Consider the following 27,980-nt stretch of genomic DNA (forward strand, 5'->3'; position numbering starts at 1 on the left):
GTGAATATAAAATACAGAAATACCTCTAATAATCACAGAGTAAATCATTTATAACAGGCTTATGATATAGTGGTGACAAACTAACACAGGGTTTATTGTAACAACACAGCAAAATCAATAATAATTGATTAAAGAATAATTGAATAATTGTATTATTTTAAGTTACACAGGGCTGATTAATCTGTGCTTTTGGTCTTTTACTGTCTGAAGATGACCTCCTGTGAAAAGTTTTGATGTGTTTTTGTTAAAACAAAGAGTGTTTTGAAGTTTTGGAACAAAGCATTCACATAACTCGTCTGGGTAATATACTTATGCCGCAATAGCTAGCCTGTCTTGAACAGAGCAGATATTAAAAAACCCAACAATGTGTGACACTTGCATTACATGCGAACGGCCCCTACGCTAATATGATTTTGTTTCTCTCTCCCCGTCTCGTCCTCGAACCCGAGGACATTGAGACAAACAGACCCAGTTCTGGCTGCTGTGGAGGTTAACACACCACTGATCTACTGGCCGTCCTTCAACGAGATGCCCTGCCGATGCCTGACCAACGATGAATCCGGTTTAATCTTATCCGTTTACATCCCATATAAATACATATATAACTTCAATATATATCTCCCAAGGGTTTTTTTTCCTCCTAGGACTTTTTGCTACTATCTGAGGTTTTTCTCCTAGGGGTTTTTTCAACCCCGGGGAGTCAGACGACATTGGCATCCTCTTATATACGAGACATTATTAATACGCTCGCTTGTACAGTTTATTCATAGCCACTGTATTTTGCTACTTATATTGTCTGTGGATTTTTCTGTGTTTCTCCTTGCGTCTATTAATGTAAAGCTGCTTTGAAACAATTACCAATTGTGAAAATTAAATTAAAAGTAAATTTCCTCATATGTATTTACATTTTTGAGTTGGGTGTGTAAGTCACCAAATACAACCGTATGTTATTTTATTCACTGTCTTGTTGCTTAAAACATCACTTTGAAACATGTTAGTAAAATTTTAGTTAATCTAACTTAAATATTTTTGAAAGATTAAATCAAAAGCAAAATGCATGAGGTTGTGCCCCGCTCTCCCCAAATCTGCATATGATTGAAACACATAAACTCTGCAGACAGTCTTACGATAACAGGATTGAAAAGAAAAACACAACAGAGTCCATCGACTGGAATGTTTTAAAATAATTTATTAGGATCTTTTAATTTGAAAATTTCCAGAGGTGTAAAATAAAAAAATACAGTAAAGGGAAGAGCGGATCAGTGAGTTTGAGCATCAGGTCACAGTGTTGACGCATTTCTCCAAAGCGCCGCCCACTGATGCTTTCCAGTTCTGTTACTGATCCCAAAGCCCCGCCCCGTTTACAAAACATCCAAACAGACATCATAACATGATTCACTGTAAAAATCTGAGAAACTCTCAAGGGCTTAAAACGGGTCTTGAAAAATATAGCTTCTTTTCTGAAAAATAATTCTTAATGCCACAATCACCGTCATACTCGTACCACCGTGAACGGCATTGGTTATTACTCGAGTTTATAAAATAACTTATTGCTTTCGTTGTTTAAATAGTTACAGTGTGTGCCGCGCAGTAGTTTCGTGAGATGTCCCTGTCGGTCGGAGAGGTTTGGTTTTCGAGGTGACCACCGCTTTAAAAAAGAGGCTACACGTGTCTAATGGAAGACTGCACATTCAAATCTATAGAAACATACAAATCACACCAAATTAGCAAATGCAAAACATTGCTCTTAAAAGTTTGGAGTGTCATGAGAGTGAAATATCTGGATGTTATCTGAAGGCCTCTATTAGAGCAGTAATATCTCCATCAATGACAAAGATGAGACAGTTTAACAGGTGGCAGTTAAATGCATGTAAACTAAATCACGTGTACATCCATACTTCAGTCTACACATCTGTACACACATGAAAAACTCTCAAAATATGGATGCACACTGACACGTGTACATTACAAAGCGCACTCGCCTCCTAACACAAGCACGCATGTACACACACACACAAAAAAACACCAGAAAAGACAAAAACAGGACCAGAATTGAGATGTAACAGCGCTCCGACTACTTTGCTTTGTAAATCTGTCCTTCATTTTTTTTAAACAGCATTGTACCATCAAAAAATTAAAAATGAGAGCGAGGGAAAGAGAGAATTTACAATGGCAGTACATCACACAAAACATTATATATATAATATATATAATATATATGTCCAAACAGCATGAGGAGATCCCTAGCAGCCGTGACCTCCACTGAGGCTACACAAATTAATTTCAGTGTCGCCTGTTTTTTTCCCAAATAAAAGGGAGAAATCTTTTGTTCTTTTAGGTTAACACAAGCAGATTTTTCTCTGATGTGCGTAATCGCCTCATAAATGATAGCAAACATTAAAAACACAGTTTTCACAAGCACGGGCATTCATATAAAACCCTGAAAACTAAAGTACTTTGTACAATGAAAGAAGAAAATATCAAACCTGCGTACAGTTTATAGGAAGATTGTGAGCTCATGAGTCCAGAAAGAAATGAACTGCTTGTCATCTTAATTCTACAAAATACTTTCTATACATTGTATTTTGTGTCACATGCACAAAGTAACAAACACACTTTAATGCACACATTTAAAACTCAAAACAGTTCATTTATAAGACTTCTAACAGTTACTTCAGCTCTTTGTTCCAAAACCTTGTGATCTAATAGTTTAACATCTTAATGAAACTTGATTGATTTCTAATCTTTTACACAAACTGCACCTTTTTACTGTGACAAATTTATTATTAGCAATAATTTCTGAATAATATATATTCAGAAGATATATATTGAGCATTTTACCTTATCGCAGTGCATTATGAGATTGCCTTCTCTGGAAAGTTTACATGTAGTACACGGAAAAAAATTATTCATTCAACTTACTAAATTTAAGGTAAGTGGTCACAAATCAATTTATTTAAGCTACATTTAAAGGTGCAGTGTGTAAATTTTAGGGGCATCTAGTGGTGAGGTTGCGAATTGCAACCAAAGGCTCAGTCCACTGCTTACCTCTTGCTTTTGAAACACATAGAGAAGCTACGTTAGCCGCCACCGGAAAAACATGTCATAGTTGGTTTAGTAAAAAAGTTTGTCCGTTAAGGGCTTCTGTAGAAACATGGCTGCACAAAATGGCGGCTTACATGTAAGGGGACCCTCTGTGTATGTAAATAAAACGTCTCTTTCTAAGGTAATAAAAACATAACGGTTCATTATGAAAGGTCTTTATACACCCCTGATTTTTATTTAGTTTTGTATATTATTTTGCATTTCTGCCAAGAGATCTTTCTAAAAATTACACACTGCACCTTTAAACAAAAGTTTTGTTTTTCTAATTTTTTTGTTTAAATGTAGCGTAAATAAATTGATTGCGAACACTTACCTTAAAAAATGTAAGTAAATTGAATGAATCATTTTTTTCAGTGTATCTGTTTCTGAATTTTGAAGAAAGTAGGTACTTTAAAGTCCTCATGAACAGAAGTCGCGACCAACTTTACTTCTGTATTTTGACGTGTTTTTAGTGAAACGAAATATCACATGAGTGGGCGTGGCTTGTTTTTCCACTATTAATTGATTGGATACAGAAAAGAAGGTGTTTCATTCAGTAATGGAACACACAGACAGTTGGCAGGGGCGGGGTTAACAGAAGCTCCGCCCAAGCCATCTTTCTGATGTCATCAGAATAGGATTGCCACAAGAGGGGAATTTTCAGATTTTGATTAAAATTTGTGAGGGCACATGAATTTAAAAAAGTCTGTTTTGATTTCATGGGGTCTTTAAAATGCAGAATAACAATGTTTGAGGTTGAAGCTTAGCTACAATGCTTCTTATGTAGGCCGCTCACAAGATTTTGGAACAAAGAAGATCAGACCAATGGTGAAAATAATGTCAGAAAAAGACGATTCAATGTGAAGAAAGTTTTTGTCCGATAAAAACCAATAAATGACCCCTCAATCCCCCCCAACGTTCGACGATCCCTCCCAAAATCCATGCAATATGTACAGTATCTACAGACAAACAGTGAGCCGAAATCATGAAACACAAATCATTCAAAGTCATTACACATAAAACTGTATACATATGAATGACTTTATGAATGACTTCTGATCATTTCATCATTCAAGATCATTGTAAAAACCACTTTAACAAAACAAATATAAACCACATTCAGTTTATAATAATATTACCAATGCTGTTAGTTAAAAACCTAACAAAATATACATTTCAGTCCTGTCGTTTTGATTTTGTTTAGTGTAAATGACTCCTAAGTATTTGTTCGTGGTTATTTAGATTAGTTAATGCTTAAACATTAAGAGATCTGCTCTCTCTCTTTCTCTCTCTCTCTCACTCCATACATTACAGCATTAGTACAATAAAAACATAAAAACACATTCAGAAAAAACAACAGAAAACTCATCAAATAAAAACTCTGGGGGTATAAAATTCCTTGCATGTTTCCCCGTGTACAATCGAAACGGTATTAATGTGACAAATTTTCTTCATCTTTTGTTTCAAAAGCCAGACAAGAGCACATCAGAAACGCCTGACTGAAGAAACAACATACGTGCACGAGTGTGAGGGAAACCGATGGTGATGTTAGTAGAGAAAATGAAATGTGAGAGACTGCAGATGCTCATGAGCACATTACATCATCATCATCACGTCGTCGTCATGGCGACACTTCCGAGTTAAGGGCACTCAATGGTAGCCGTTGGTAAAGGCCGTCGCAATCAATGGACCCTTGATGGAAACAAACAGAATAAATATATTGAGATTAATGTGTTGGACTCGAGACTTTAAAGTCTTTGGTGTTTATGTTCATCTGTTTCTACCTACCCCAAGTCCATGTCCAAACCCTGTACTGGGGGCGGGGCTTGCCGCGCTGATATAGCTGCCGACACCTGAATCCTGATTGGCTGCTGCATACAGCTCTGCCATTGGCCCGGGGCTGCTGGTGCCCAGGAAGCCAGTGGGACGTGAGGGGGTGGAGCCTATGTCAAACACAAATAAGACATTTTTACATGACAGAGAAAAAAAGTTTATGTCTATAGTGATGTCATGTGATCGATGAATTTGTACCTCTGACCAGCGACGCAGCTGCGGCCGCTGCCATTGGTCCGTATGCCGTCAGTGGAATGGCTGCGGGACACACAAATCATATCTATTTAGCGATCATTTATTTTAGCTTTTTTAAATAAACACTGCTATGGGATTGCTGTTTGTTAAATGATTCGTGTGTGTTGATGTGCATGTTCAGAGCTCAGATGAACGACTGACTGACCTGTGATCTCAGGTGGATGTGAGGACGTCAGCAGAGGCGTTCGCTCTAAATGGAATTCTACAAACAATAAAAACAGCAAATTGTGATGACAAATTCACACAACGAGCGTTTCTTTCCACATGTAGTCCTATCTACACAAACACACGGACATACACATGAAAGAAAGAGTCACATGATGCATGTCCACAGATACACACAGGGAAGAAACTTACAGCCGCCTGAAGCTGCTACACAGGAGAAGAAACAGTGAAGAAAGAAAACACAGAAAACCAAAAGCAGGAAGAAGAGAAGAGAGACAGAAGGATGTTATTAACTTCTGATCTTAAGATGTGGAAGACAATGTTAAACTCATGGGAACTGACACGGGTTAGTACAGACGCTGGGTGAAATCACACACGTAAACATTAGATGAGATTAACTAAATCCACAGGTCAACCAGTTTAAGGCCAAAGTATTCTTATACGCGCGCCTTCCAGATCACGCAATTATTGTCATCGGTCGTCTGCACACCCCGTCCGCGTGCAGCCCACTTTTTTGAGACCTCACGGAGATAACGCGTACAGCAGCGCATGCGCGAGAAAACTAAGACAGGACGCCGCTATAAACAGGGTTCCCAATCTAAAGCCCTATTCACACTGGATTAGTATTACCTGGTAACCTCTAGTAGTTTGTAATAAATGTGGAGGTAGTCTGTGATCTTAATCCTGTCTGTAATTTGTAAAGTAAAAATTCCCCCGCAAATGAACTACCATATTTCTTCGAACACAGAGGTCCAGTGATAATATTTATCCTGAGCGAATCAGCATCTCTGTAATTTTGCAGGATTGTATATCATTTGTTCAAGGCTGGGCTTTTTTTCTCTTTTTCTCTGTTTTTGTTATATTTTTATGCTTTTAAATATTGCAATGCCGCGCCAATGCAGCTGATTAGGACAAAAACTCTGATTAAACACGATAACAGTACCTTTTACCACAAGTCATGGCGTTGCGTGTACAGGACACAGTGTTATGCAAAGCCTTAACATAATATCCGGAAGATAAGTCAATAAAATAAAATAAAAATCACAAGCTACGCTTATCCTCGTGTGAACGGGCCACACGAAACTCAGATGTAGGGGGGTAAAGTTCCCAGAAAATACTAATCCTGTGCGAATAGTACTTAAGTCAAATATCCTAACTTAAAAGCGAAATTTCCATGACCTATGTCCGGTATGCCATGAGTAAGGGATAATGTAGAGGCAGCCGGTAGTTATCGGGAAATAAGCCCCGACCGACAGTGTGATCAGAACCCGACGCGAAGCGAAGGGTCTTGTATCGCACTGAAGGGGCTTGTTTTCCCGATGGCTACCGGCTGCCTCTACATTATCCCGCTTATTACACGGCTACTTGCCACATAAGAAAAAAAACTGGACATGAATATGAATTTGAAACATTTTATTGGCATATTTGTTTTAAATTAACATTTTTATCCTTCCGCGAAACTTTGCACAGATGCATAAAATGATCGTAATACCTTATTAAGATCCTCTGCTTCATACTTGTCTGTCTCCATTTTTTTATCTTTTAGCCAGTCTTTGAGAAGTTTTAATGCCCATTCTGTATTTTTTTTGTGTGTTGGCTTCGTAGCTGTCATGCTTTATTTTGTCAAGTTCAGTCTCAGTAAGCTCTCTGTGTCTTGTCGTTGTTCGTTCTTCTATCCACTGTTTAAATGTCTTGTTTTTTTCCGTACATGTTAAAATTAATGTCAAAATTTTCCATTCTTAATTGTGGTTGTCCAGTGTTTGTCACAAGAAGGCGCCAAACAGTAATCTTTATTGGTCTTTATTGGCGCGGAGCGATTTTAATCGTACAAGTAGTACCGGCTATGCGTTATTACTTTGGAGCGGTTATTATTTGAAAAGAACGAACCTGCAAATGTCTCAACTGACCAATCAGAATCAAGCATTCTAGAGAGCCGTGTAATAAGCCTGGATAATGTAGTGTACACCGTAAGATTATAAATGTAGCTTAAATGCGTGAAATGAATAAACAGTGCTCAAGAAACAGCTGTTTAAATTGTAGTCAGCAGAGGCTTGGAGCTGGTTATGGTATTCCTTACTTCCCAAGTTAACAAGTGGATACATTTTGATAAATGGAAACTAAAATTTAACGCAACAAACAAAAATCCCTAATATTCCAGGACAAAATTATAAAATTTCAATGTCTGGAAAAGACCTTTTAAACTTCCATGATATTCCAGTAATTCCATGACCCGTGGGAACACATCATGGCTAAGGAGCGCTTTCTTTATCATAATGTTTGATTATGTTCTTTGTTTTCTTGTTTTTTTAAACTTTGTTTTTAAAGGTGGATCTTCTACTTTTCTTGTCCTGTAAATGATGTGAATCAGTGCTGTCCTGCTAGTCTAATCATTTGAATAAGAAATCATTTTTACTGCTTATGTGTGGAAGCGCGTATCCACAGTTGACTATACCTTGAAAGCTGTACTGCTGCGCGAACAAGACGGATGTGGATAAAAGCCGGCACTTTAGTCACTGTCACTAGTCACCGGCTCTCTAGATTGTGTACAACAGCACTGTGAAGCCGCAGACTGAATGAAAGAGATGAAAGAGTTTTCACGCCGTGCTCACCTGGGAACTGATAAGTGTATCCTGGAGTTAATCCGGTGTATCCACGGCTGGTGTATGTGGCCGTCTGGAACCCTGGGTAACCTGAGAATAAAGACAGACATGTACTGACATCACAGGCCGGTGGGATATTAAATATAACAATAAAGTGTTTGGAGATTCATTTCAGGTTTCAGTTAAACTGGTTAAACGATGAAGATGAATTAAACATGATAACATAATTTCATTCACATTTATTTATTTAAACGCTTTTAACCAGCGTCTGCTAAAACTGAGCAATGAATTCATAATGATAATGTTTATTGTGCTCAATTCTCTTCTTTCTGTTTGTTTTGCATTTACTGTCACAGTTGTTGAACACAGTGCTTGTTCGACTGAGGTAATTGGTTTATCTTTTGAGAATAAAAGTATATCAAATAAAAGAGAGTTACTCTATTTAAATACAATTCCTGATTAAAGATTTATTTAGACGTAAATTCAGAAGCTCAAGCTGTAGTTGTTTGTAGTGAACAGCAGGGGGCAGCAAACACCCATCTGTCAGAAATAAAGCACTTCAATCATGTTGAGTTCATGTGAGAGGCCTTCGATGATGATTATTTTCAAATCTTAGATTTTAAATCCAGACATGAGGACTTTTAAAACTCTGATCCTCTGAATGCACATGCTGCATGATTCGACACACATCTGCTGACTGTAATCAAACGAGACACAGATATGTTTTGATAGACGTGATCTTTGACCCAATCAGCAGCAGTAAAATAATCATAATGACACCACACAATAAAACACAGGACATAAATTCAGCATGAAAAGCCCTGAATCAGGCCACATCCAGTTCAATATTATAAATCAGGCTCAAAGTGTGTGGCCAGCCTTACCCAGCATCCCAATTCCCAGCATGAAGGCATCCATCCCATAGGGCATCACCCTGGAGCGCCCGCGTGCCGTCCCTGTGGGTGACATCACTTCCTTCGGCTGTGCTTTTTTACACTCAACCTTCAACAAAAATCAAAAGGCAATGAATCCCCCAACACAACAACACAACAGCAACAATCAGTAAAGTGTTTTAAATGTATAATCTCTCTCTCTCTAATGAAGGACACTCAACCATCTTGTTGTTAATCTCATGGAAGTGAATCTCACAGACCTTCTCAACAACATCTTCATTCTCAAAGGTCACAAAGCCAAACCCTGGAGAGCAAACACACACAGATGGTGAATGTATATGATACAGTATTATTATGAATTATCTCAGTGTACTCTATTGATATTCTTATGCAAAGAATCAATATTTAGTTTCATTTTTCACATCAACATTTGTTCAACATTGGGAGCAGGTCTGTGATACACACACACACACACACACACATCTAAATTCACAAAGCACTTCAGTCCGTTGAACACAATATATATCACTGCTTTAGATAAATATATATAATCAGGCCTGGCGCCATGAGGGGGCAAAAGGGGGCATTGCCCCCTCAGATCTGATTTGTGCCCCCTCTGTTTCATTTTTGTATTCAGTGAGTTTCTGGTTGCCTGTGCTGTGCAGTTGCGTATGGAGTGTTTTATGGACCGCTGCATTTAAAAGCATGTCTTTCCAAAGCGAGATCTCAGTGTATCATTGATGGTATAAAGTTAAGCCCCCTCAAAAATTTCACATGCCCCCTCAGTCATTTCATCCTGCAGCCGGGCCTGTATATAATGTAATATCCACTAGCATTCATTTATTTCTGAACATGTTATTTGTTTGTCTAGATGAGGTGTGTTCAATAGAATCCATGACTTCCGTCTTCATTTGTTTCTTCTGTTCTTCTCTCTATAGAGGTTTGTTTAATGCTATATGAAGATAATTCCTCTCACCTGCTGAGCTCACCTGACTCACGCCAACCTTTTCTTTAAAGTTACGCCTCCTCATCTGTCACTCTCTTAGACAAAACCACAAGCTCCACCTACATGCTTTTATTCTGAGATTTCTTGGCCAGGTGGAAGATGGTTTAACTTCTGAACTACTAACTAGCTTACCCACACCATATTTCTCTTACTCTACATTATCTTCACTTATGCCTTTTATAAAAGCTGAAAAAATATAAAACAATTTTTTTTAGCAGTTGGCTAATTTGTGTCTTTAATTTAAATCATTTAAGACAAAACTGAGAACGAGTGTGTGAGTGTGTGTGTGCGTGTGTGTGTGTGTGTGTGTGAGTGTGTGTTTGTGCGTGTGTGTGTGTGTGTGTGTGTGTGTGTGTGTGTGTGTGTCGTCTCAGCACTGCTGTACCTCTGTGCCTGTTGGTGGTTTTGTCAAACATTAGCATTGCGTCATCAACCTGCAGACAAAACACACACACACAAAAGAGTGAGATGAGGCACTCAAAGCCATTACACAGCATGAGGCTTCATTGTGAAGCTCCTGAGGAACACAAGAGGAGCAGATGGAGCGGCCGAGTGGGGGGGAGGAGAGGGATTAAAGAGGAGAAATCATGATGGAGGATCACACATGAAGCTTCTGCAGTCTATCAGGTTCCTGTCTGAGATGTTAAGTTCATATCATTATATTTACTCCAGTGGATCATAAACACTTTTGCTACAGTTTGTCAGACTGGACATCAAGTGACGATGAGTGAATAAAAATCTCCTGACCTTAACCCTAAAATCAAACATGAGGTGTATTAATTTAATATTAGCCTAAAAGACCCACAGCATGCATTATTGACATCACAGACTGCATTGAAATATGTTTTTACAATAAGTGAAACTGTGAGACACAACATTTATTTTGTCTGTATGTGTGTACATATAGTACATATATAGAATTTTGTAAATGCACAATAACAGAAGTGAAATATATCTTTATGACACTGAGCTAAACATTGTGTTTCTTATCAAGTAATGTCTCTTTAAAATGCTACATGTCATTTATTTTGCTATTATAACTATTGCTGACTATATTTGTTTATTTAAATGCAGAAATGTTTGTCGTTGCAGTCTGCGACTCAATCAGTAATCTAAACCCCTAACCACCACCAGTAGCTGCGTTTCCATTACCATTCAAATTGCGCAAATTGAGATTGCGAAATGAAAATATGGCCAATGGAAACACGTCAAATTCCATTGGCTGTATTATCAATCGCAATGTCAATGGAATGGAAACGCAGCTTGTCAAGAACTAGTTAACCACTTCTGTAGATCATTGTGTTGGGTGCTGGGTTCTTTAAAGCATCATTAACAACAACAACAACAATAAAAAAATAATACTAATCTTTCAACCACCACCACACAGATGATTTCCCTTAAGATTCTCAAACTTTTTCGGCATGCGGCCCCCTTGTATACGTTGCATCCCTTTGTGCCCCCCCCACAGAAAACGCATGACATAAAACATTGTAAAACTAAAATTTATTAAGTTTGAGACCACCTTAAGAAACTCAAGAGTAAGAAGGTCTTTGTGAAATTCAATGAGAGTTTAAATACTTTTCTTATATTTTCAGATTTTCTGTGTTCATAGTATAGCAGAGTTTGAGAGAAGTTTCATTAAACAAACATTAATGAGCATGCTCTCCATCTCTCCATTCTCTTCTCTCTTAACACAGTTTGTGGTCTTTTCAAAAACCCTCTGCCCCCTTTTCAAACCCTTTCTAAAGTTTACCGTTCCCATAGAGACTCTGAATTTCAATTAGAGGAATTGCCCCCTCCAACTTTTCCCTTTATGAACAGAACAGAACATAGAAAGAGAAAGAGAGAGAGAGAAACTTAGACTTAAGCTTGAAGTATAGTTCAGTTTTTACTCATACACAGGCGGTCTGTGTACAGTGCGTGTGACGCAAATTTCTTCATCAGAATAGTACATGCATACTTTACGCACATGCTAAATTTTCGACTGTGCATGTACGCTCACGTACGCTTGAGAAAAATACAAACTATACTCCAGGTTTCAAATACCTGGGGCCTCATGTATAAAACTGTGCGTAGGATTCTTACTAAAAGTCTACGTACGCACAAAAGCCAAAAATGGCATACACCAAAAATTATGAAGACTTATGAAACAAAGCAATGTTCCCTGTATAAATCACAGATCACCTGCAAGTGTGCGTACATGAATCATGCTAATATCCCACCCTGCAAGCCCATTCTCCCATCAAGTTTGTTTTTTTATAAATCACAACCTTTGCGTGGGAACTGGCGTACGCACGTTTCCAACCCTGTTTTGTGCGTACGCATGCTTTATACATGAGGCCCCAGATGCATTATAAAATCACCATAGCAAACTGCATAGCAACACCCTAGCAACCACCTCAGCAACACTCCAGCATCTTCACATGAAGTTATGCACAGAAAGCAGAAATGCAATAACATTCAACAGATGCGAATAATACCTCCATTACATTTGAAATGTTTTTGTGGTAAAATCAGAGTAATACATGGCATCGTATGGGTTATTTCTGAAACAAGCACAGATCTGCAATGTCTGTCTGTTTATATAGACTGGATCACGGTTGATAGTCGACTGAATTCATCACCCATCTGAAGAAGCTCAACACAATCTTTAACATAACCTGTGTGACTAAACTCCAGACTGACGCTTCGTCATTTTCAACAACAGACACGAGAGGTTCGGGCAGGACGACACCAGCTGACGGGCTCGACAGGAGGGTCACGGGTTTGGTGGCACCTGGTTAAATGACCATGGGAAAGGTCAGAGACTCTTAGCCTGGATGGGTCGCTGTCAAACACACACATTTACTCTCTGACATTTAACTAGAACCTTCTCCTGCCCCCTCCCATTGAAATCTGCTCAGATCTGACCCCATCTCCCAAAAAAACAGAGACACTGCAGATTCAAGATCCAACAGCTGCTGTCAGTATTGAATCTGTGACTTACTGACAACATTTAATTACTGAATATAAGGATGTGAACACAAAATTAAATAATAAGCAACATTCAGCTTGATCTTAATACACAGAGATGTGCTGTTAACAAAACCAAATAAAACTCCCACAGACACTAGAGAAGGAAACCATCGTGTATCTAAATGTTATATCTCATTCAGACCAGCAGTAGATACTGTCACTAATGTATTGTGTAAAAGCTAAATAACTGAATTACACATGTACACTTTCTTCAAATGGGACTGTATGGATTTCAGAAAACTTTTTTTTAAGACAAGCACAGTGGACTTATTTAGGCTTTCACACAACAACAATGCAGAAAAGATATGTGCATTTGAAAAATCTCAACACTGTCAAGATCTGTGTTCACATTAATCTATGAAGACAACTAAAATGCTGTATTATGCGTGGCAGGCCAGTAGATGGCGATGTCACTTTGTAAAGAAACACAACACGTCTGCACACATATGCATTCTTCTACAGAGCAATAAATACAAACAATCAATTAGGGGTGACCCCGAATAGTCGAAGATTCGATGCATCGATAGGAGAAGCCTGATTTGACTACCAATCTCATAGTCGAATCGTCGCAGATGTGTTATGAAATGAGGATCATTCAATTTTGGCCGTATATGGGTGCACACATTATCTGATTTCACATATAACAGCTTTCTCACAATATATTAATATACTGCACATTATGATAATGCTGCAAATAGTATGTGAAGTAACAGCTTTCAATAAATATTTTTAAAATGCGTTAATAAATCCAACATCCCCTGTGACCAGGCTACACAGAGGTTTCTTCGTTAATAAACCATTGCCTCTTTGTTTCTACATTTAAAAGACAAAGGTGGCAATTATATTATGGCTATACTTTTCTATTCTTTTAATAATTTATTTTATTTTATTTATAAATCACTCTGGGTTATCTGATTTAACTATTTGGCTTGTGTTTTGTTTCTGTGCACTTGAGGCATTTTGCAAATTTGTTCTGCACTTTGTTACTTCTGACCTTATTTTATAAAAAAAATGTATCTATTATAAACGTAAACTCTGATCTAATTTAAGTCTGTAAATTTTGGATTGCTTTTCGTCGTATCGATGTTGCGCTATTGCGTGCTGGCCATGCTTGCGCATGTAATTTAGCCGAACGTGCTAGGTGCTCTGCGTCTCATATTTGAGTTCATCAAACTAAACATTAAAAAATGGATGTTTTTCGACGGGTATAAGTTTTTAAAATGTATTTATCATACATTTTGGTTATCTTGTCAAAAGTTAAACTACAAAACAGGTAAGCCGTTTTTTAAAATTTCGGTGATGAAACGGAAGCTATCTGCACCGAACCCATTTCTGCCTGACACGAATGTCTTTCTTGTGATTTAATATTATGGTTGGTGTTCACTTTTAAATGATAGCAAAGAGATTCCTGAAATAAATAATATCATCCGGTCTTTCTGTATACAGAGATGATCAAAGTCAGAGCAAGCAAGCAGGTATTTCTGTGCTAAATAATAACGCGTAGTGTCTATAAAATCATTAATTTCAGTGTTTTTCATGTTATAAATTAACGTTTAATGAATTGTATATAAAGCTTAGTTTTTATCATTTGCAGTAGCAATCACAAATTATTTGTCATTTCTCATTTGTCGTTTTTTTTTTTTTGTCATGACTGCTTTGACGCGCTAAATCCCCAAATTAAATAAAAACACTGAATTGTAGCCGATGTTTCCAAGGCAGGATCACCTTTGTTTGTTTTTTTTTAGGTTTAGTTATCAAAATGTATATTTGTGTGATGTTCTGTAGATCGTGGCTTTAAAATGTTATGAGGAATAAATAAACAAATGTTGCCTTATATATTTTACCTTAAAAAAATAAATATATAAATGCATCGTCAGTTTTGTCTTCGTTCACTTGAAAGACAGTTTTGGTCACTTTAACAGAAAGTTGTTTATGTGTGCTGCTCGTGAAAGAAAATAAAAGTTACTAATTTGTACCTGCTCTGGCCCCCTCCCAACCCATGCACACAAACATAGATATGATTCGACTATCGGTCGACTATGGAAAGATTCGACAATTCTGATTCGAATATGTAAATCCTTAGTTGAGGACACCCCTACACTCAATGCAGCAAAAGCATTGAACAGTCGATGAGGTAGATTCATTACAATTAACACTCTGGACTATAAAACACAAAACATTTATAAACATACAAGCGACTTTCGTGGAAAAGATGTAACTTCCATTAAAGTCCTTTAAAGTAGTTTATTTATATAACAAGCTAAATAAACAACACATAGATTACCTATGAAAACCAAAACATTTGTTATTTTCAAAGAGGTATTTGTTCAAAAGTTCAGTTTAGCAACTAGTCAGACCATTAAACAAAGGAAGTAAAGTTCGGGCCAGACCAGTAATGCCGTAACCACGCGTGTGTCCGATGAATGACATCACCGTTATCACAGATTCATGTTTGTGTAGTTTACACAAAGATAACAAGACTAAAACTTTAAACCCATCTTCAAAAGTTTGTGTTTTCATGTAAACGAAGTGCCAGACTGCATAAAAAAATCTGTGCGTATTTATGATTTAGTCATTCAGATGCAACATTAGGGGTTGCATTTCTGTGTTGCTAAAAGAGAAGACTGAGTCGGCCGTAATGCCTTAAAATGTCACTTTCAGATCAAACTTTTATTATTCATCTGCCTTTCTCTCTTAAAACAGGACAGCAGACAAAAGCTCCAGTGAAACTCTCTAATCGACTCCAATCATGGCTGACTGGATAATAAATTCTCTCTCTCTCTCTCATCATATCTATTGTTGTGGGGTGGAGCCCTTGGACTCTCTGTACTCGTCTTTTGTGAAGCTGATCATATTCCAACCATTTTAGACTGTGGCTAACAGATGAGGACAACGAAGGACAGAGAGTTTCCCTGACGGCTTGAACAGACAGATTATTTCATAGCACACAGTCTCAATCTGATCTCATACTACACAGTTTAGATATAAATACTTTCAAATTATTACAGCCTTTGCTTCTATAAACAAACCTAGATTTTATTTTCACCTGACAAACCAAAATCTAACTGAGGCTAATCTAGACTTTAACACGAGTAATCTGCACTCATAAACTACAGTAAGTCTATATTCTGTATGAAATTTCTCCCAGCGTCTCTGTCACAACATCAGAGAAAAGTTATAACATTGTGATAAAGTTAAAAAACTTTAAGAAAAACAATCAGAATGTAGACAACAACATCAAGGACATTAATAAAAGAGTAAAATGATTTTTGATGTTGTTCGGTGTTCAAAGGCTAACAGGTGCACAGTGTGTGGACGCTCACTTCTGATCATCACAACCCTGAACCCACACACACACATTTACATATTTAAAATAAAACCCACAAGCATCCGTATCACATTGAGGAGACAAAAGACTCAGCAGGTCACCGTGGAAACAAGCTGAAGAGGGTGTGAGGGGGGCAGCAGCTGTTACATTACATTAGTTAAGATTCACCGGCACATCTTTTTACCATGGTAAATATAACAGTGACTCTGAAATAAATTTAAAGTGTTTTTAAAGTGTTGTTTTTTTCTTTTTTAGGAATAAAAACCTTGTAGAGGGAAAAAAAAGATTTTGGCTAAACGTTTTGCTGGAATCACCAGACTCAGAATAATCGTTACTATCACATGAAGTATACACACTGTAAAAAAAATATGATCATGTGCCTTAGTAGAATTAACTAATTAAAATGAGTGAACTATATTAAACATTTAGAATTCTTGTTTTTTTAAGTTTAGTAAAAATAATATAAAAATGTAATTCTAAATGAACACATTATTGAGTAAATTCAACTTAATTTGATCATGTATAATTCACTTAAATTTGTAAGGAGGAAATTGACTTAATAATTTTGGGTTGAACTACGTGAATGATTTTGGTAAACATAACTAACTAGATGGTGGACTTGTTGTTCATGAATGATGTTGGTAAACATAACCAACTAGACGATGGACTTGTAGTTCCCAGAATGCTTTGCATTGGACTGCATTTGCAGAGTAAAATGTGAAATGAAACACAGATTTGTGTTTATAACTAAAAGGAAAGACTTGTTAGCGTTTAATGTTCATTTATCTTTAAGATTTAGAAGAGATAATTCAGTGTAGGATTTTTAAGGGGATTTTACAGTGAGATTAATTATAAAAACAATTCTTTTTACATATATTAACTTGATCACAATAAATGATCAGCCAAAGGTAAAGACACAAAATTAAACTTTATGGGGTGGTTTCCTGGACAGTGATTAGACTAGTCCTAGACTAAAATAAATGTAAGAGCTGTCCAAACTGAAAACAACTTGCAGTAACATATCTTAAAATACATCAGTGCCCTTTGTTTTGCCTCAAACTGCACAAAAGTAATGTTTTTAGTAAGCCATGTTTGTTAAAATTCGTTATATTTCCTAATTAAACTAAGGCCTAGTCCTGGCTTAAGCTAATCCTTGTCTGGAAAACCGCCCCTATGTTAATTGGTTATTATTGTGCCAGGTCTTATTGTGCATATTTGATTATTGCATATTAAAAAAATATATCTATAGATATATATATAGATGGATATAGATATATCTTTTTTTTATTATTACACTTTACTACTCAGCATCACCATTTTAACCCCTCCAACCACCTGTCACCATTTTGATATGTAACGCCCACCATCATGATCCAATCACATCCTGATGAGTAATACTGAGTCAAACAATCTCTCATTCACTATAAATGTTTCATTCTTCATGTAATCGAATGCAGACAGATTATAGTCTGTGTGTCCAAAAACAAAACTATTTTTTTCTTATTTTATCAAAATAATAAAGTTTTCCTAACACAGAACAATGTGACGCTTGTTTCCCTAATCCACCCAGACCATTAAATGAAACTAAATGACATAAATATATTTCTATTATCATCACAACCATGAGAGCGCCAATGTTTACATAAAACATTATCAGTATCCAATCAAACGAGTCCTGACAAACACTAACCAATCACAAATATACCACAACAGAATCTCTCATTTTGACCTTCACACAGATGATGATCGTGTTAAACTCAATAGCTAACACTATAAATAGATGAAAGGGATTATAACACGCCACGCAGAATAAAAGCACTTCAACTTACTTTTCCAAACTGATCAAAATACTGCTTCACATCTTCAATGGTGGTGTTCACCGAAAGTCCTCCTACAAAAATCTTCTTGGTTCTTGTCACCAACTGATAAGAGAAGAGAAAAATCAATCAGGATTCAACAAAATAAAGATTTTATATTAGTGAAAAAGTCAACCGTTAAGATTATTAACTGTTATTAAAAATGATGATAAAAATATTGTGCATGTTTCCTCTATAAGCATTATTCCAACATTATTTGTTTAATATGAGTTCAGATGTTATCCTGTTGACGTGATGTTATCCAATTACACACACAGAACTAGTAATGTTTAAAACTACACATACATACAATAAACCTGAGACAAATCTTACCTTGGGTTGAGCTCTGCGTGGGAAAGCAACTTTTGGGTCGATCTGAGAGAAAGAGAGACATAAACAAATATTTACTCATGACACCATAAAATCTCAGTCTATACTGTAATCTTTTTATTTTATTAAGTTAATATGCAGTCATTACATTTATTTAATAATTGGATGACAATGTAACAATATTTGACATTTAAGTGCTAACAAAATAGTTCAGGACAAAAAGAAAGTTATAACAGAAAAGTCCTCAAAAATATTTAGCTGAAGGATTTGATGAAACTTTCTGTTTGTGTGAAGTCACCTGATCATCTCACGTCATGTGAGGAAACACAAAGAAACTTTTAAATCTGCTTTAAGATTTCATTCGCCATGTTTTCAATATTTCTGTTGTGTTCGGCAGCTTCATCGTTACTATTTATGATTATTATACCAAAATCCATTTCATGAAAATGACAAACTAAAGGAAATCTTCAGATCTGAAAACAATGACTTTATACAACAATAGTAATTATTATACAAACAAACATAAATCACTGATAAGAGAGAGATGATTTCTAGATATTACGTTTCTATATTTCATACTGTAAACAATATTTATTCAAAAAGAGGTCAAGTTAAACTTTTCCCATTGGTCTATCAGTGAGAGATTTTCTATTAGAAGAGTTGAGTTGAGTCAGATTAAAAGTTATTTAACAACATTCATTAGATATCTACATGAGCACGACTAATCCCACTAGATGACTTTAACTTCATCCTATTTCTATCAGCCCATGCCATGCTGTTAAACACTGACATCACCCATCTACACCGGCAGCAGGCATCTATTAGTGCAGTACAGCCAGACTCTACAATACTGATCCCAGCACAGTCTACGGTTTTATTACTACACTTTAAATCACTACCACATTACACATATAGTCACCTTATGATGTCAAACCTCGTCCCAACCTGCACACGAGAAACAGCAAAAAGATACGGAGCGTGTCAAGAGGGAAGATCATCTTTCATTTAACCATTACATTATTTCTACTTGTATGCGAGTAAGTATGGAGAATCTCAACCATGTCAACACAACAGGTTTGTTACAGTTGTATCAGTGTTGATAAACCCAAACCAAGTGCGACACACCATGAAAGATATCTTTTCCTTGTTAATAAGTTTGTATTTCTGCGACCCCATCACTGTTGGCTCCGCCCATATTAAAAAGTTATGAGAACACAAGGGATGTGTATCTGTAAAGTTTAGTTAAAACTCTTCTGATTGGCTGGATCGTGATTGTGTCATGCCACACCTCCTCTTCGTGTGGACATGAGATAATGTAAAGTGCTCTGAGATGTTGTTTACTGAATAAATCTCTATGATATTCCTGTTGTAAGAGTAAAATCTCACCTCTTCTCATCAATCCACACAATCTGAGGCATCATTCATGTCTATAGCACAAACAGTACAATATGACACATCAATCTTTAAAATAAGTTTCTTCAAATAAATTCAATGTCCTTCAAACATAAGAAGATATGAAGACACGCAGAGTTTTATAGAGGCGGTGCTCAGAAAAACTATTGTACAGAAAAGACAAAGTGATAGAAACACAAGTGTGTGTTGTTGAAGATTACGGAGTGGATCTCTTTCCAAACATTCAGAGACAAAACTCATTTCAGGCCTCAGGCTGAACCTATCATCCAATATCATTTGAGACGAGAGAGAGAGAGAGAGAGAGAGAGAGAGAAAGAGAGAGAGCGAGCGAGCAAGCGAGAGAAGCCCCTCTGTTTTGATTAATTATGAGGACAAAGATGAACCCCAAACAGATGGGATTGAGAGATGGCGACCCCCTCATGAAACACACACACCTTTAACACCACACAATGAGCAACACATCAAAGCAACAACACAACTCTTCTTCACACATACAGTCTGCTATTACTACAGTTTACACACACAGAACTTTAACATTAAAAGCAACAGATAGTATGTACATTACTATCCAAAGCATCACATTACTGCTGCTAATACTAAACAAACAGTCAACCAGATGTAACTCACCCATCACAAACAACATCATCATCATCTGTGAAATGTGCTGCTGATATACTCAATCGATTCATACAGCAACAAAGCAGATAATATCATTCATGACTTACTTTTCTTCAGATCTTCTGTTTTATAACCATTTGTCTACTGTCCATCTGAATGTTTTTGTTACGCGACACTTTGTTGTGAACTGTATTTTTTATTTAAAACAGACTCATGTCAATCCTCATATTGATTATAGCATTGAGAAAACATTTGCTGTGGGTGAATGTAAATAATATTTATGTTGTTTTAAATTTAAATACAGTCTGTGCAAAGGTCTTAGGCCACCATGCTACCATTAGATTTGTTGTTTTTGCAATTGTTTATTGATCATATATAATCATTTCTCAGTCTCTTTATTAGAATACAAGCAGAACATACAGGAAATATGTATAAAGTATTAAAAACAGACTAAAGTATAAGCTAAAGTTTCAAATATTTCGGGTAAACTCCTCTTTCACTTGAGCAATAGCAGGCAGCTGCAGGATCTCTTAAACCTAAATTAAATTAAATCCTAATTTCTATTTCTAATCAAATAACTTCAGGACTTCAGTCTCCTCAAAAAAGCTGAAGATGTGTTTAGTGCCGAGAGAGATACTGACTGATGAGGCCTGAAGAAGACATTTACTTATGAACATTTTTGTTTATAATTTTGTGTATATATTTCCTGTATTTTCTGTTTGTATCCCAATAAAAGAGTGAAAAATATTTATTGTGAATGTGTGCTGCTGGAGATGTCAAAACTGAGCGATTATGAGCCGGGTCATCTACAACGCAGGAGAGAACAACAACCATATTAACAAACCACAATCATTAATGAGACTCAACAACAACAAACTTAAAGCAAAGTGTGAATATATGCGTGTCTGTGTGTGTGTGTGTGTGTGTGTGTGTGTGTGTGTGTGTGTGTGTGTGTGTGTGTGTGAGTGTGTGTGTGTGTGTGTGAGTGTGATAGTACACTATTGCTGTGTTAAGTGTTGATGTAGAGGTTCAGGGCTGTAGGCCGTAGAGAGAAATTCCCATCTGTAATTGGTATGGATTCCCAAAGCAACGAATGGATTGAGGGAAATAAACTGGATTGCATTTCTGAGGCTACATGGATAGTCTTCTGAGATTAGCATCATTTCAGTGTGTACACACACACACACACACAAACACACACGCACACCATCAGATTTACACAAGATGACACACACCTGGCTGTTTGACTTTCTATTAAAATATTAAAATATTTAAAAAGCTGAATTAGTTTGACTTTAAGGGTATAATTAGATGTAAATACATTAAAAACAAACACATCTATGAGTTTAGCAGTCTTGAGCATCTGTATGATGGATGTGAATATACAGTTAGACCATCATAACACAGCTGAATGTGCAGAAAATTGTAAAAGCAATTTCAGGAATGACTGAACAGACCGATTGTTTCTGTTTTATTGCACATCTGACGCGGCACTACTGGAGTGATTATTAAGCAGAATCATTTCCTGCAAGAAATACTTTTGTTAGATCAAAATACAAATACTACAAAAACAACAAACTTTATTTAATTCTTTTTCAAATCTTAATTCTAGATCAAAATCTATAAATGTGGTTTCTGATACACTGCACATATTGTTGTTGTTAAATGCAATATTTACCGCCTTTAGCATTCATAATTGTCTTCATCAGACTGAATATGAAGCTCAGAGCAGCTCTGTAGCCTTTAGTGTTGTATAAATAAGAAGACATACAGTAAAGTGTCCAACAAGTGTTGCCTATGAAGTGAGCGACACTAAACTAACCATCAGGACTACAGCAAACCCATCCACCGCCTTAGTAAATATTTAGAAAACAGATATCATAAAACAAATCACAATAAACAAAGTAATGTCCTGTATCATGGTGCAATTAGCTGTATTTGATTTTCGATTTTAATTTTTGATTCAAAGAATTACAAATCAACATTTTTAAGGTAAAACAATTCATGTGCAATTAAAATATAAATCTTGTGCTGCTGGATCGATGTGTTTGTAAGGCACTTCTGCACACCACTGCTTTGACACATGTAGTCTACTTACTTAATAAAAAGCTTAGATTAATGCATGTTTTTAAAGCCAATGAGTAATTGTGTTAAATAATATGATTTATGAGCATAATTGAGCAGCCCTACTGTATCATCATAACTCTTTCAACTTGCTTTTCATTTGTTGCAGTTCAAGACAATCTTTTAGAAAAGACCAATTTTTTGAGTTAATATAGTTATAAGTGTTGTGCATTAACATTTTGGATTTAAAGCACATGAAGCTGCTTCACTGTCACTGAATTACTCTAAACATGATTTGATTTATTTTTAGTGATAATCAATTGAACTTGTTTTAAAGTTGACACATTACTTTGAGATAAACACACAGCTTTATAACACAAACACTACTACATAACAAAAGTTAAACTTCTGATGCTTAACTAACTTACAGCCCTTTGTTCAGCCGCTGTCTGTTCTGAGTTTAGCTTTATTTTTATGAGATTTGACCTCTCATTTCCAAACTATCCGGTTTCTTTTCTCTCTCGTCTTTCTCATCCTACGAAAAAACATTCTCAGCACGGCACATTCTTTCTGTTTTCAACGGAGCATCTCTCAAACCCTCCATCTGTCTCACGATATCCTCTTTTCATTTCCCCGCATGGATCGCAAGACAAGCAGCATGAGAAACACAAAGACGCTTCAGACGATGTTGAAAGAGGAGGGCAAACGTGAGACTTCACCGTCACGTGTTTACTGCACAATTTTCCAGCTCTCTACACCATCACCACATCAAATAACCCAGCGTCTGCTGCCATCTGCTTTACACACACCGCTCACCGTTCTTCAGCAGAAATATCAAAACACGGGCAAAAACTGACGAGTTGTTTGGGCAACAGTCTTATCTATTAAAATTGCTTCCTCTTGTTGTGAATTCCTCCCCATGAAGCCTTTCAGAGCCCAATGGAGTGACCTAATAACCCAAAGCAACGCCCCCCTCCAGCGACCCCAGGAAAACATTAACACAACAGAGGCTCAAATAGCATGCGAAAGAGCCATTCAAAGTCATCAATACATCATTAACACACTGATTAGCCTTTACACTATAACACAGAGCACAGCTAGTCTTCATGTTTACAGAAAACACAGCTTCAGGTTATATGCATCCTGTGTAACACAACATCAATACATTGACACAGAGTTCTTTAAATGTCCTCTATATTTCTAATAATATCACATGAACTGATGTTTAATCGCTATATAGCAACTGTACGATTCACACCGATCAACATCAAGTCTCTAAAACTGACATTTAGTTGCATGAAACCAAAACTGACCCTTGATGCTTAATACACTTTAATACACTGTTTAAAATGTTTGTTTCCGTATCATTTTATCAAAACGTTATCAACTAACCATTATTTTCATAATCAATTAATCGGGTGGCTATTTTTCCGATTAATCGACACAAATGTTTATTCAATTAGATTTTTCACTTATTATAGCTAAATAAAGCACTAAATTAAGGTATTCACATGTAAAAGTTTACTTTTAAGCCACACGCTACTAATATGATCTTTTTGACTTTGATATATTTTAAGCCTTAGATTAAAAATGTGTATATAAATAAGCAAAACAAATTGAGTCTTCAGGGATGTGCTGAAGAAATTTTAATTAATAAACTAATTTTAATCTTCAACTTGAGACCTTGATGCGTATTAACATTATTCATCGTTATTAACAATAGAAGTAATCCATATGATATAAAAGTCATATACATGTGTTGTTACATAAAAACCTTCCCTTACTTTAAAACAGATGCTTAGTTTGTGTTTCATAAGTATTTTTTTGACAACCCAACAACAATTTAATAAAATTAAACTCATTCATATTAAAGGATGAAATTAAACCTTTATCAACCAGTGTTCTTTTGCACTTTTGCTTCTGTGATTGTCCTGTCAGGGTTGCCAGATCCGCGTAACATAACCAGCCTAATAACCATTTAAAAATAATTAAAAAAGCATCCCAATGATTATTCACAGCACAAACACCAACAACTAATGAACCAAATCCTTCATTTCTAACCCGCAGAAAAACAGAAACCTGTATGAAGAAACAGTATGAAGCGGAAGCGTGTCACGCTGTGCGACGGTGGTGCGGGATCATGTGATGTCACACACCAACTAATCAACTGTGAAATTCTTTGACAACAAAGCTAATAATAATTGATTATTAGTGGTTTTATCGATTAGTTGTCCTACAAAATGTACAAAATTACATTTCATCACTAAATAATATTCTACACATCTACACAATAAGGAGCTCAGAATGTCTTCAGCGATTAATGTCTGTGGTTAAGACTGTGTGCTCTCTCTCGGATAACCAACAAAGTTGTTATGGTGACCGTAGTCCCACATGGCGACTGAACCCACGAGAAGCCCCTGTGATTAAAGTGTTGCCAGGCGAGTCTCTTAGCGCTGTTACAAAACCTTCCTCAAGAAAACATCTACTCAACCTTTCCAGCTGTGAACAGGTGAAGACCGGCAAATACCTGGATGAACAGGCCACAACACAGATCAAATATTACAATAAACAAATACACAAAAAGATGAGGGGGAGGTCTGGGCCATCACTAGCGCTGGTTTTGTCTGACACAACCGCACATCTCTGACAAAGAACCATGAATGACGCTGTAGGACTCACATATTCAAACATGACCAGGGTGCTTATTCAAATAAAGCCATTAGACATCACGCTACTCTCTCTCTGTGTTTGCAATGAGTTCAACCAGTCTACAAAACCTTCTGGAGCTCTAAATCACAGCAGGCCTGTAAGGTCAAACCAGACAACGTTGTAAAATGTCAGACATAATTCACCAAAAGTCATTTTATAGTGATTTTGTTGTTCCAGTGGACAAACAGGTAAGAAGCCACTCAAAGGACTTCACATCCATCAAATGATGAACAGAATAATATACAGACTTCACGATTAAACTTTAGTGTAAAGTGTTTTGAAGAAGACCACTGCAATGTCATGAAATATTTCTATGATTAACAACAAATATATTCATTAAGAATATTTAAAATTTTGTAATAATTAGACTTTATACACGTTCAGCGTTGCTTTTACATCATATACAAGACAGAACTCTTTCCCATTAGAGCTGAAATGTTGATGCTACTTTGTACCCGTCTCGCGCCCACGGTTGCCCTGGTGATGGAGAGCGCGCAAAAACGCTTTCATGTGGCGCGCATCCGCGGTGTGGGCGGAGACACATTGCGGATTGGATCGCGCGCGTCATACATGTGAGTTACAAAACTTAAAAAACCGAAGAAAACACAGACAAGCAATAATACTTAAAAATGCAAGAACTACTAGAATTTGACACGGGTCATGTGGGACGCAGGTCACGCTTTTATTTGGCATGTTTATTATGGGATGGTAATCATAAACTCACTGTTTTCGAATCCAGCTCGTGTCTGTTCTGTGCCAAAACGTTATCCACGCCAGTCTGATCCATGTAGGTGACAAATCCAAACCCCCTGTTCAAAGAAGAGACACGTGCACGCATATTAGAAACAAAGATAGAGGTTACTAAGAAACAAACAAACGCGTCAGTAGCGTGGCGCGAGAGCGCGCATAACTATCACTCTCACCTCGATCGCTTTGTAACCGGATCTCGCATCACCATACACTCCTTCACCTCTCCGAATTTACAGAAGTACTCATTCAGCCCCTCTGGAAAACAAAACAATGTGCATCTATTATGGTAACAGCACTTCAGTGTCACAAACACTTTTTATTTAAAAAAAAACACGTGTGTTCAGCTGTGAGATCTGTGAATGTTCTGCACCTAAACAGCTCTTTATAAAGCAAATATATTTGAATAACAACTGAAGTATGTCCATGTGCTCTTCTTCCACAGTGCGCGTTCACATGCATTCAAATGTACTCCAGCGCGCGCGCCCTTGCGGTCACCTTATTCAAGTCACTTTATGTCTGCTGTGATTTGAATTCTGTTAGTCCGCGTGAAACCCTTCATATAGAAATATGAGGCGAAATGATGAATGTGTAAAGCTCATTTGCGCTAAACGCGTGCTTGGATTTCACGATGCACAAACTATCGCTTTCTGTTTCTACAACCAAATGGACCCAAACTAATATGTGTGCGAATAAAAAGCGATGTTTGTGGGCTCGCGTGTAGTTAAAAGCAAGTCAGCGTGCATGCAACTGAATGGTGGGATGAGAGTTTGTCACGCAGGACAGAAGCTCGCGCGTGTCTCACCTTGTGTCGTCTGCCAACTCAAGCCGCCGATGAACATTTTGCTGAAAGATGGAAAAACACACACACACACACGGAGTCAGAGATCTGGAAAGTCTTGAGAAACGTTACCGATTATGGATTCGTGGCACAACACAATCATGTAACACAAACAACAATCACAATGAATCAAGTGGAAAGTGAATTTCGGCCATGTTGATGCGTGACGGATGAATGGAGCGCCGTTATGTTCAAAGCAGCCGCAGAATTTCATTTCTCCGTAAAAGTAACAAGTTTACTGCACTACGATCATCCGCTTTCCGAAATACAAAGTAAGAATAAAACACGACGGAAACAACGTAACGCTTCCAAACGCAACAATGTAACAGAGCTCGTCCTGCCTGAAAGAGGGAAAATGGAAACAATGTAACAGTAAGAGTTCACTGTTTTCATTCACCGTCTTTGGCAAAGGGACGCACGCGTGTCTCTTTTGTCTCTGGTGGCCTCTCTTCTCCAAAACTCTCAGGTTTTAGATGTTTGTGTATCTCGCGATGGTCTGTAGCTTTTACCAGGGGTCGTGCGGGGAGTCCTGCGCGGAGGACGACAGGCTGCTTTGACTCCCTTCCGTGTCCATTCCAGTGTCCCTCTGTTACCGGACTGTGAGCCGAAGGGGAGCTAGGAGTCTCCAGCTCGAGAGAGGGTGGCCCGTGGGGTGGGGGGTGGGTGGTAGGATCTGTCTGGAGGAGGAGGGACCGAGCGTGGTTTGCGCACACTCTTAGGCCCCGCCCTCCGCTTGTTCTGTCAGGGACTCTGGGTGACTGCCCCGCCCCTCTCTCGCTCCTCGTTCCCGCCCCGCCTTCCCGCTTTCATGTGTTGTACAGTATTGGAAACATGCTTTGATGCTTTATTAAAAATAAAAGGGATATCAAATAAAAAACAGAGGATAGATGAGTAAATTGACATCTGTTCTGGTTTTCTATATTTAGGGTGGAATAAATAATGAGGTCTTGAGTTTTAAATATTGAATCTAAGTGTCTGATGAAGTTTATGTGTGCATATGTATATGCTAAATTAATACTACGTTTGCTTAATGCAAATGACTGTACAACACGAGAACATCACCAGTACAGATTACTGACTGAGACTGGAAATAGAAAGCACGTGCATTCAGACAGTTAAGTGAGGGATTCACATTGAGTCTATTGTTTGTGCCATCAAGCAAACCAAGCGAGGCCCAGTGTCTGTAGTCGAGCAGGAGGATCGGTTTGGTGATTGGTCTTGAT

The 27,980-nt window shown here is 37.2% G+C and overlaps 1 protein-coding gene across 2 annotated transcripts; it reads right to left on the reverse strand.

The window, feature by feature from the left end:
- Positions 1–1,166: 1,166 nt before the first annotated feature.
- On the reverse strand, positions 1,167–27,417 carry LOC129439471 (RNA-binding protein Musashi homolog 1). 2 transcript variants are annotated; one of them, XM_055198092.2, is made up of 14 exons: positions 27,267–27,417; positions 26,722–26,762; positions 26,093–26,174; positions 25,894–25,978; positions 18,369–18,410; positions 18,009–18,101; positions 10,222–10,270; positions 9,052–9,134; positions 8,822–8,939; positions 7,947–8,027; positions 5,318–5,374; positions 5,116–5,175; positions 4,873–5,027; positions 1,167–4,776 (listed from the first exon to the last, which is right to left on the reverse strand). In XM_055198092.2, the coding sequence occupies exons 1-14, from the start codon at positions 27,329–27,331 to the stop codon at positions 4,735–4,737; spliced, it is 1,053 nt and encodes a 350-aa protein (XP_055054067.1). In that variant the 5' UTR covers positions 27,332–27,417; the 3' UTR covers positions 1,167–4,734. The 2 variants fall into 2 exon arrangements, with proteins under 2 accessions (XP_055054067.1, XP_055054068.1); XM_055198093.2 differs by lacking the exon at positions 26,722–26,762 and having other exon boundaries at positions 27,267–27,415.
- Positions 27,418–27,980: the final 563 nt, after the last annotated feature.

This window comes from Misgurnus anguillicaudatus, chromosome 22 (assembly GCF_027580225.2).
Source record: "Misgurnus anguillicaudatus chromosome 22, ASM2758022v2, whole genome shotgun sequence".
NCBI classification, from domain to species: Eukaryota; Metazoa; Chordata; class Actinopteri; order Cypriniformes; family Cobitidae; genus Misgurnus; species Misgurnus anguillicaudatus.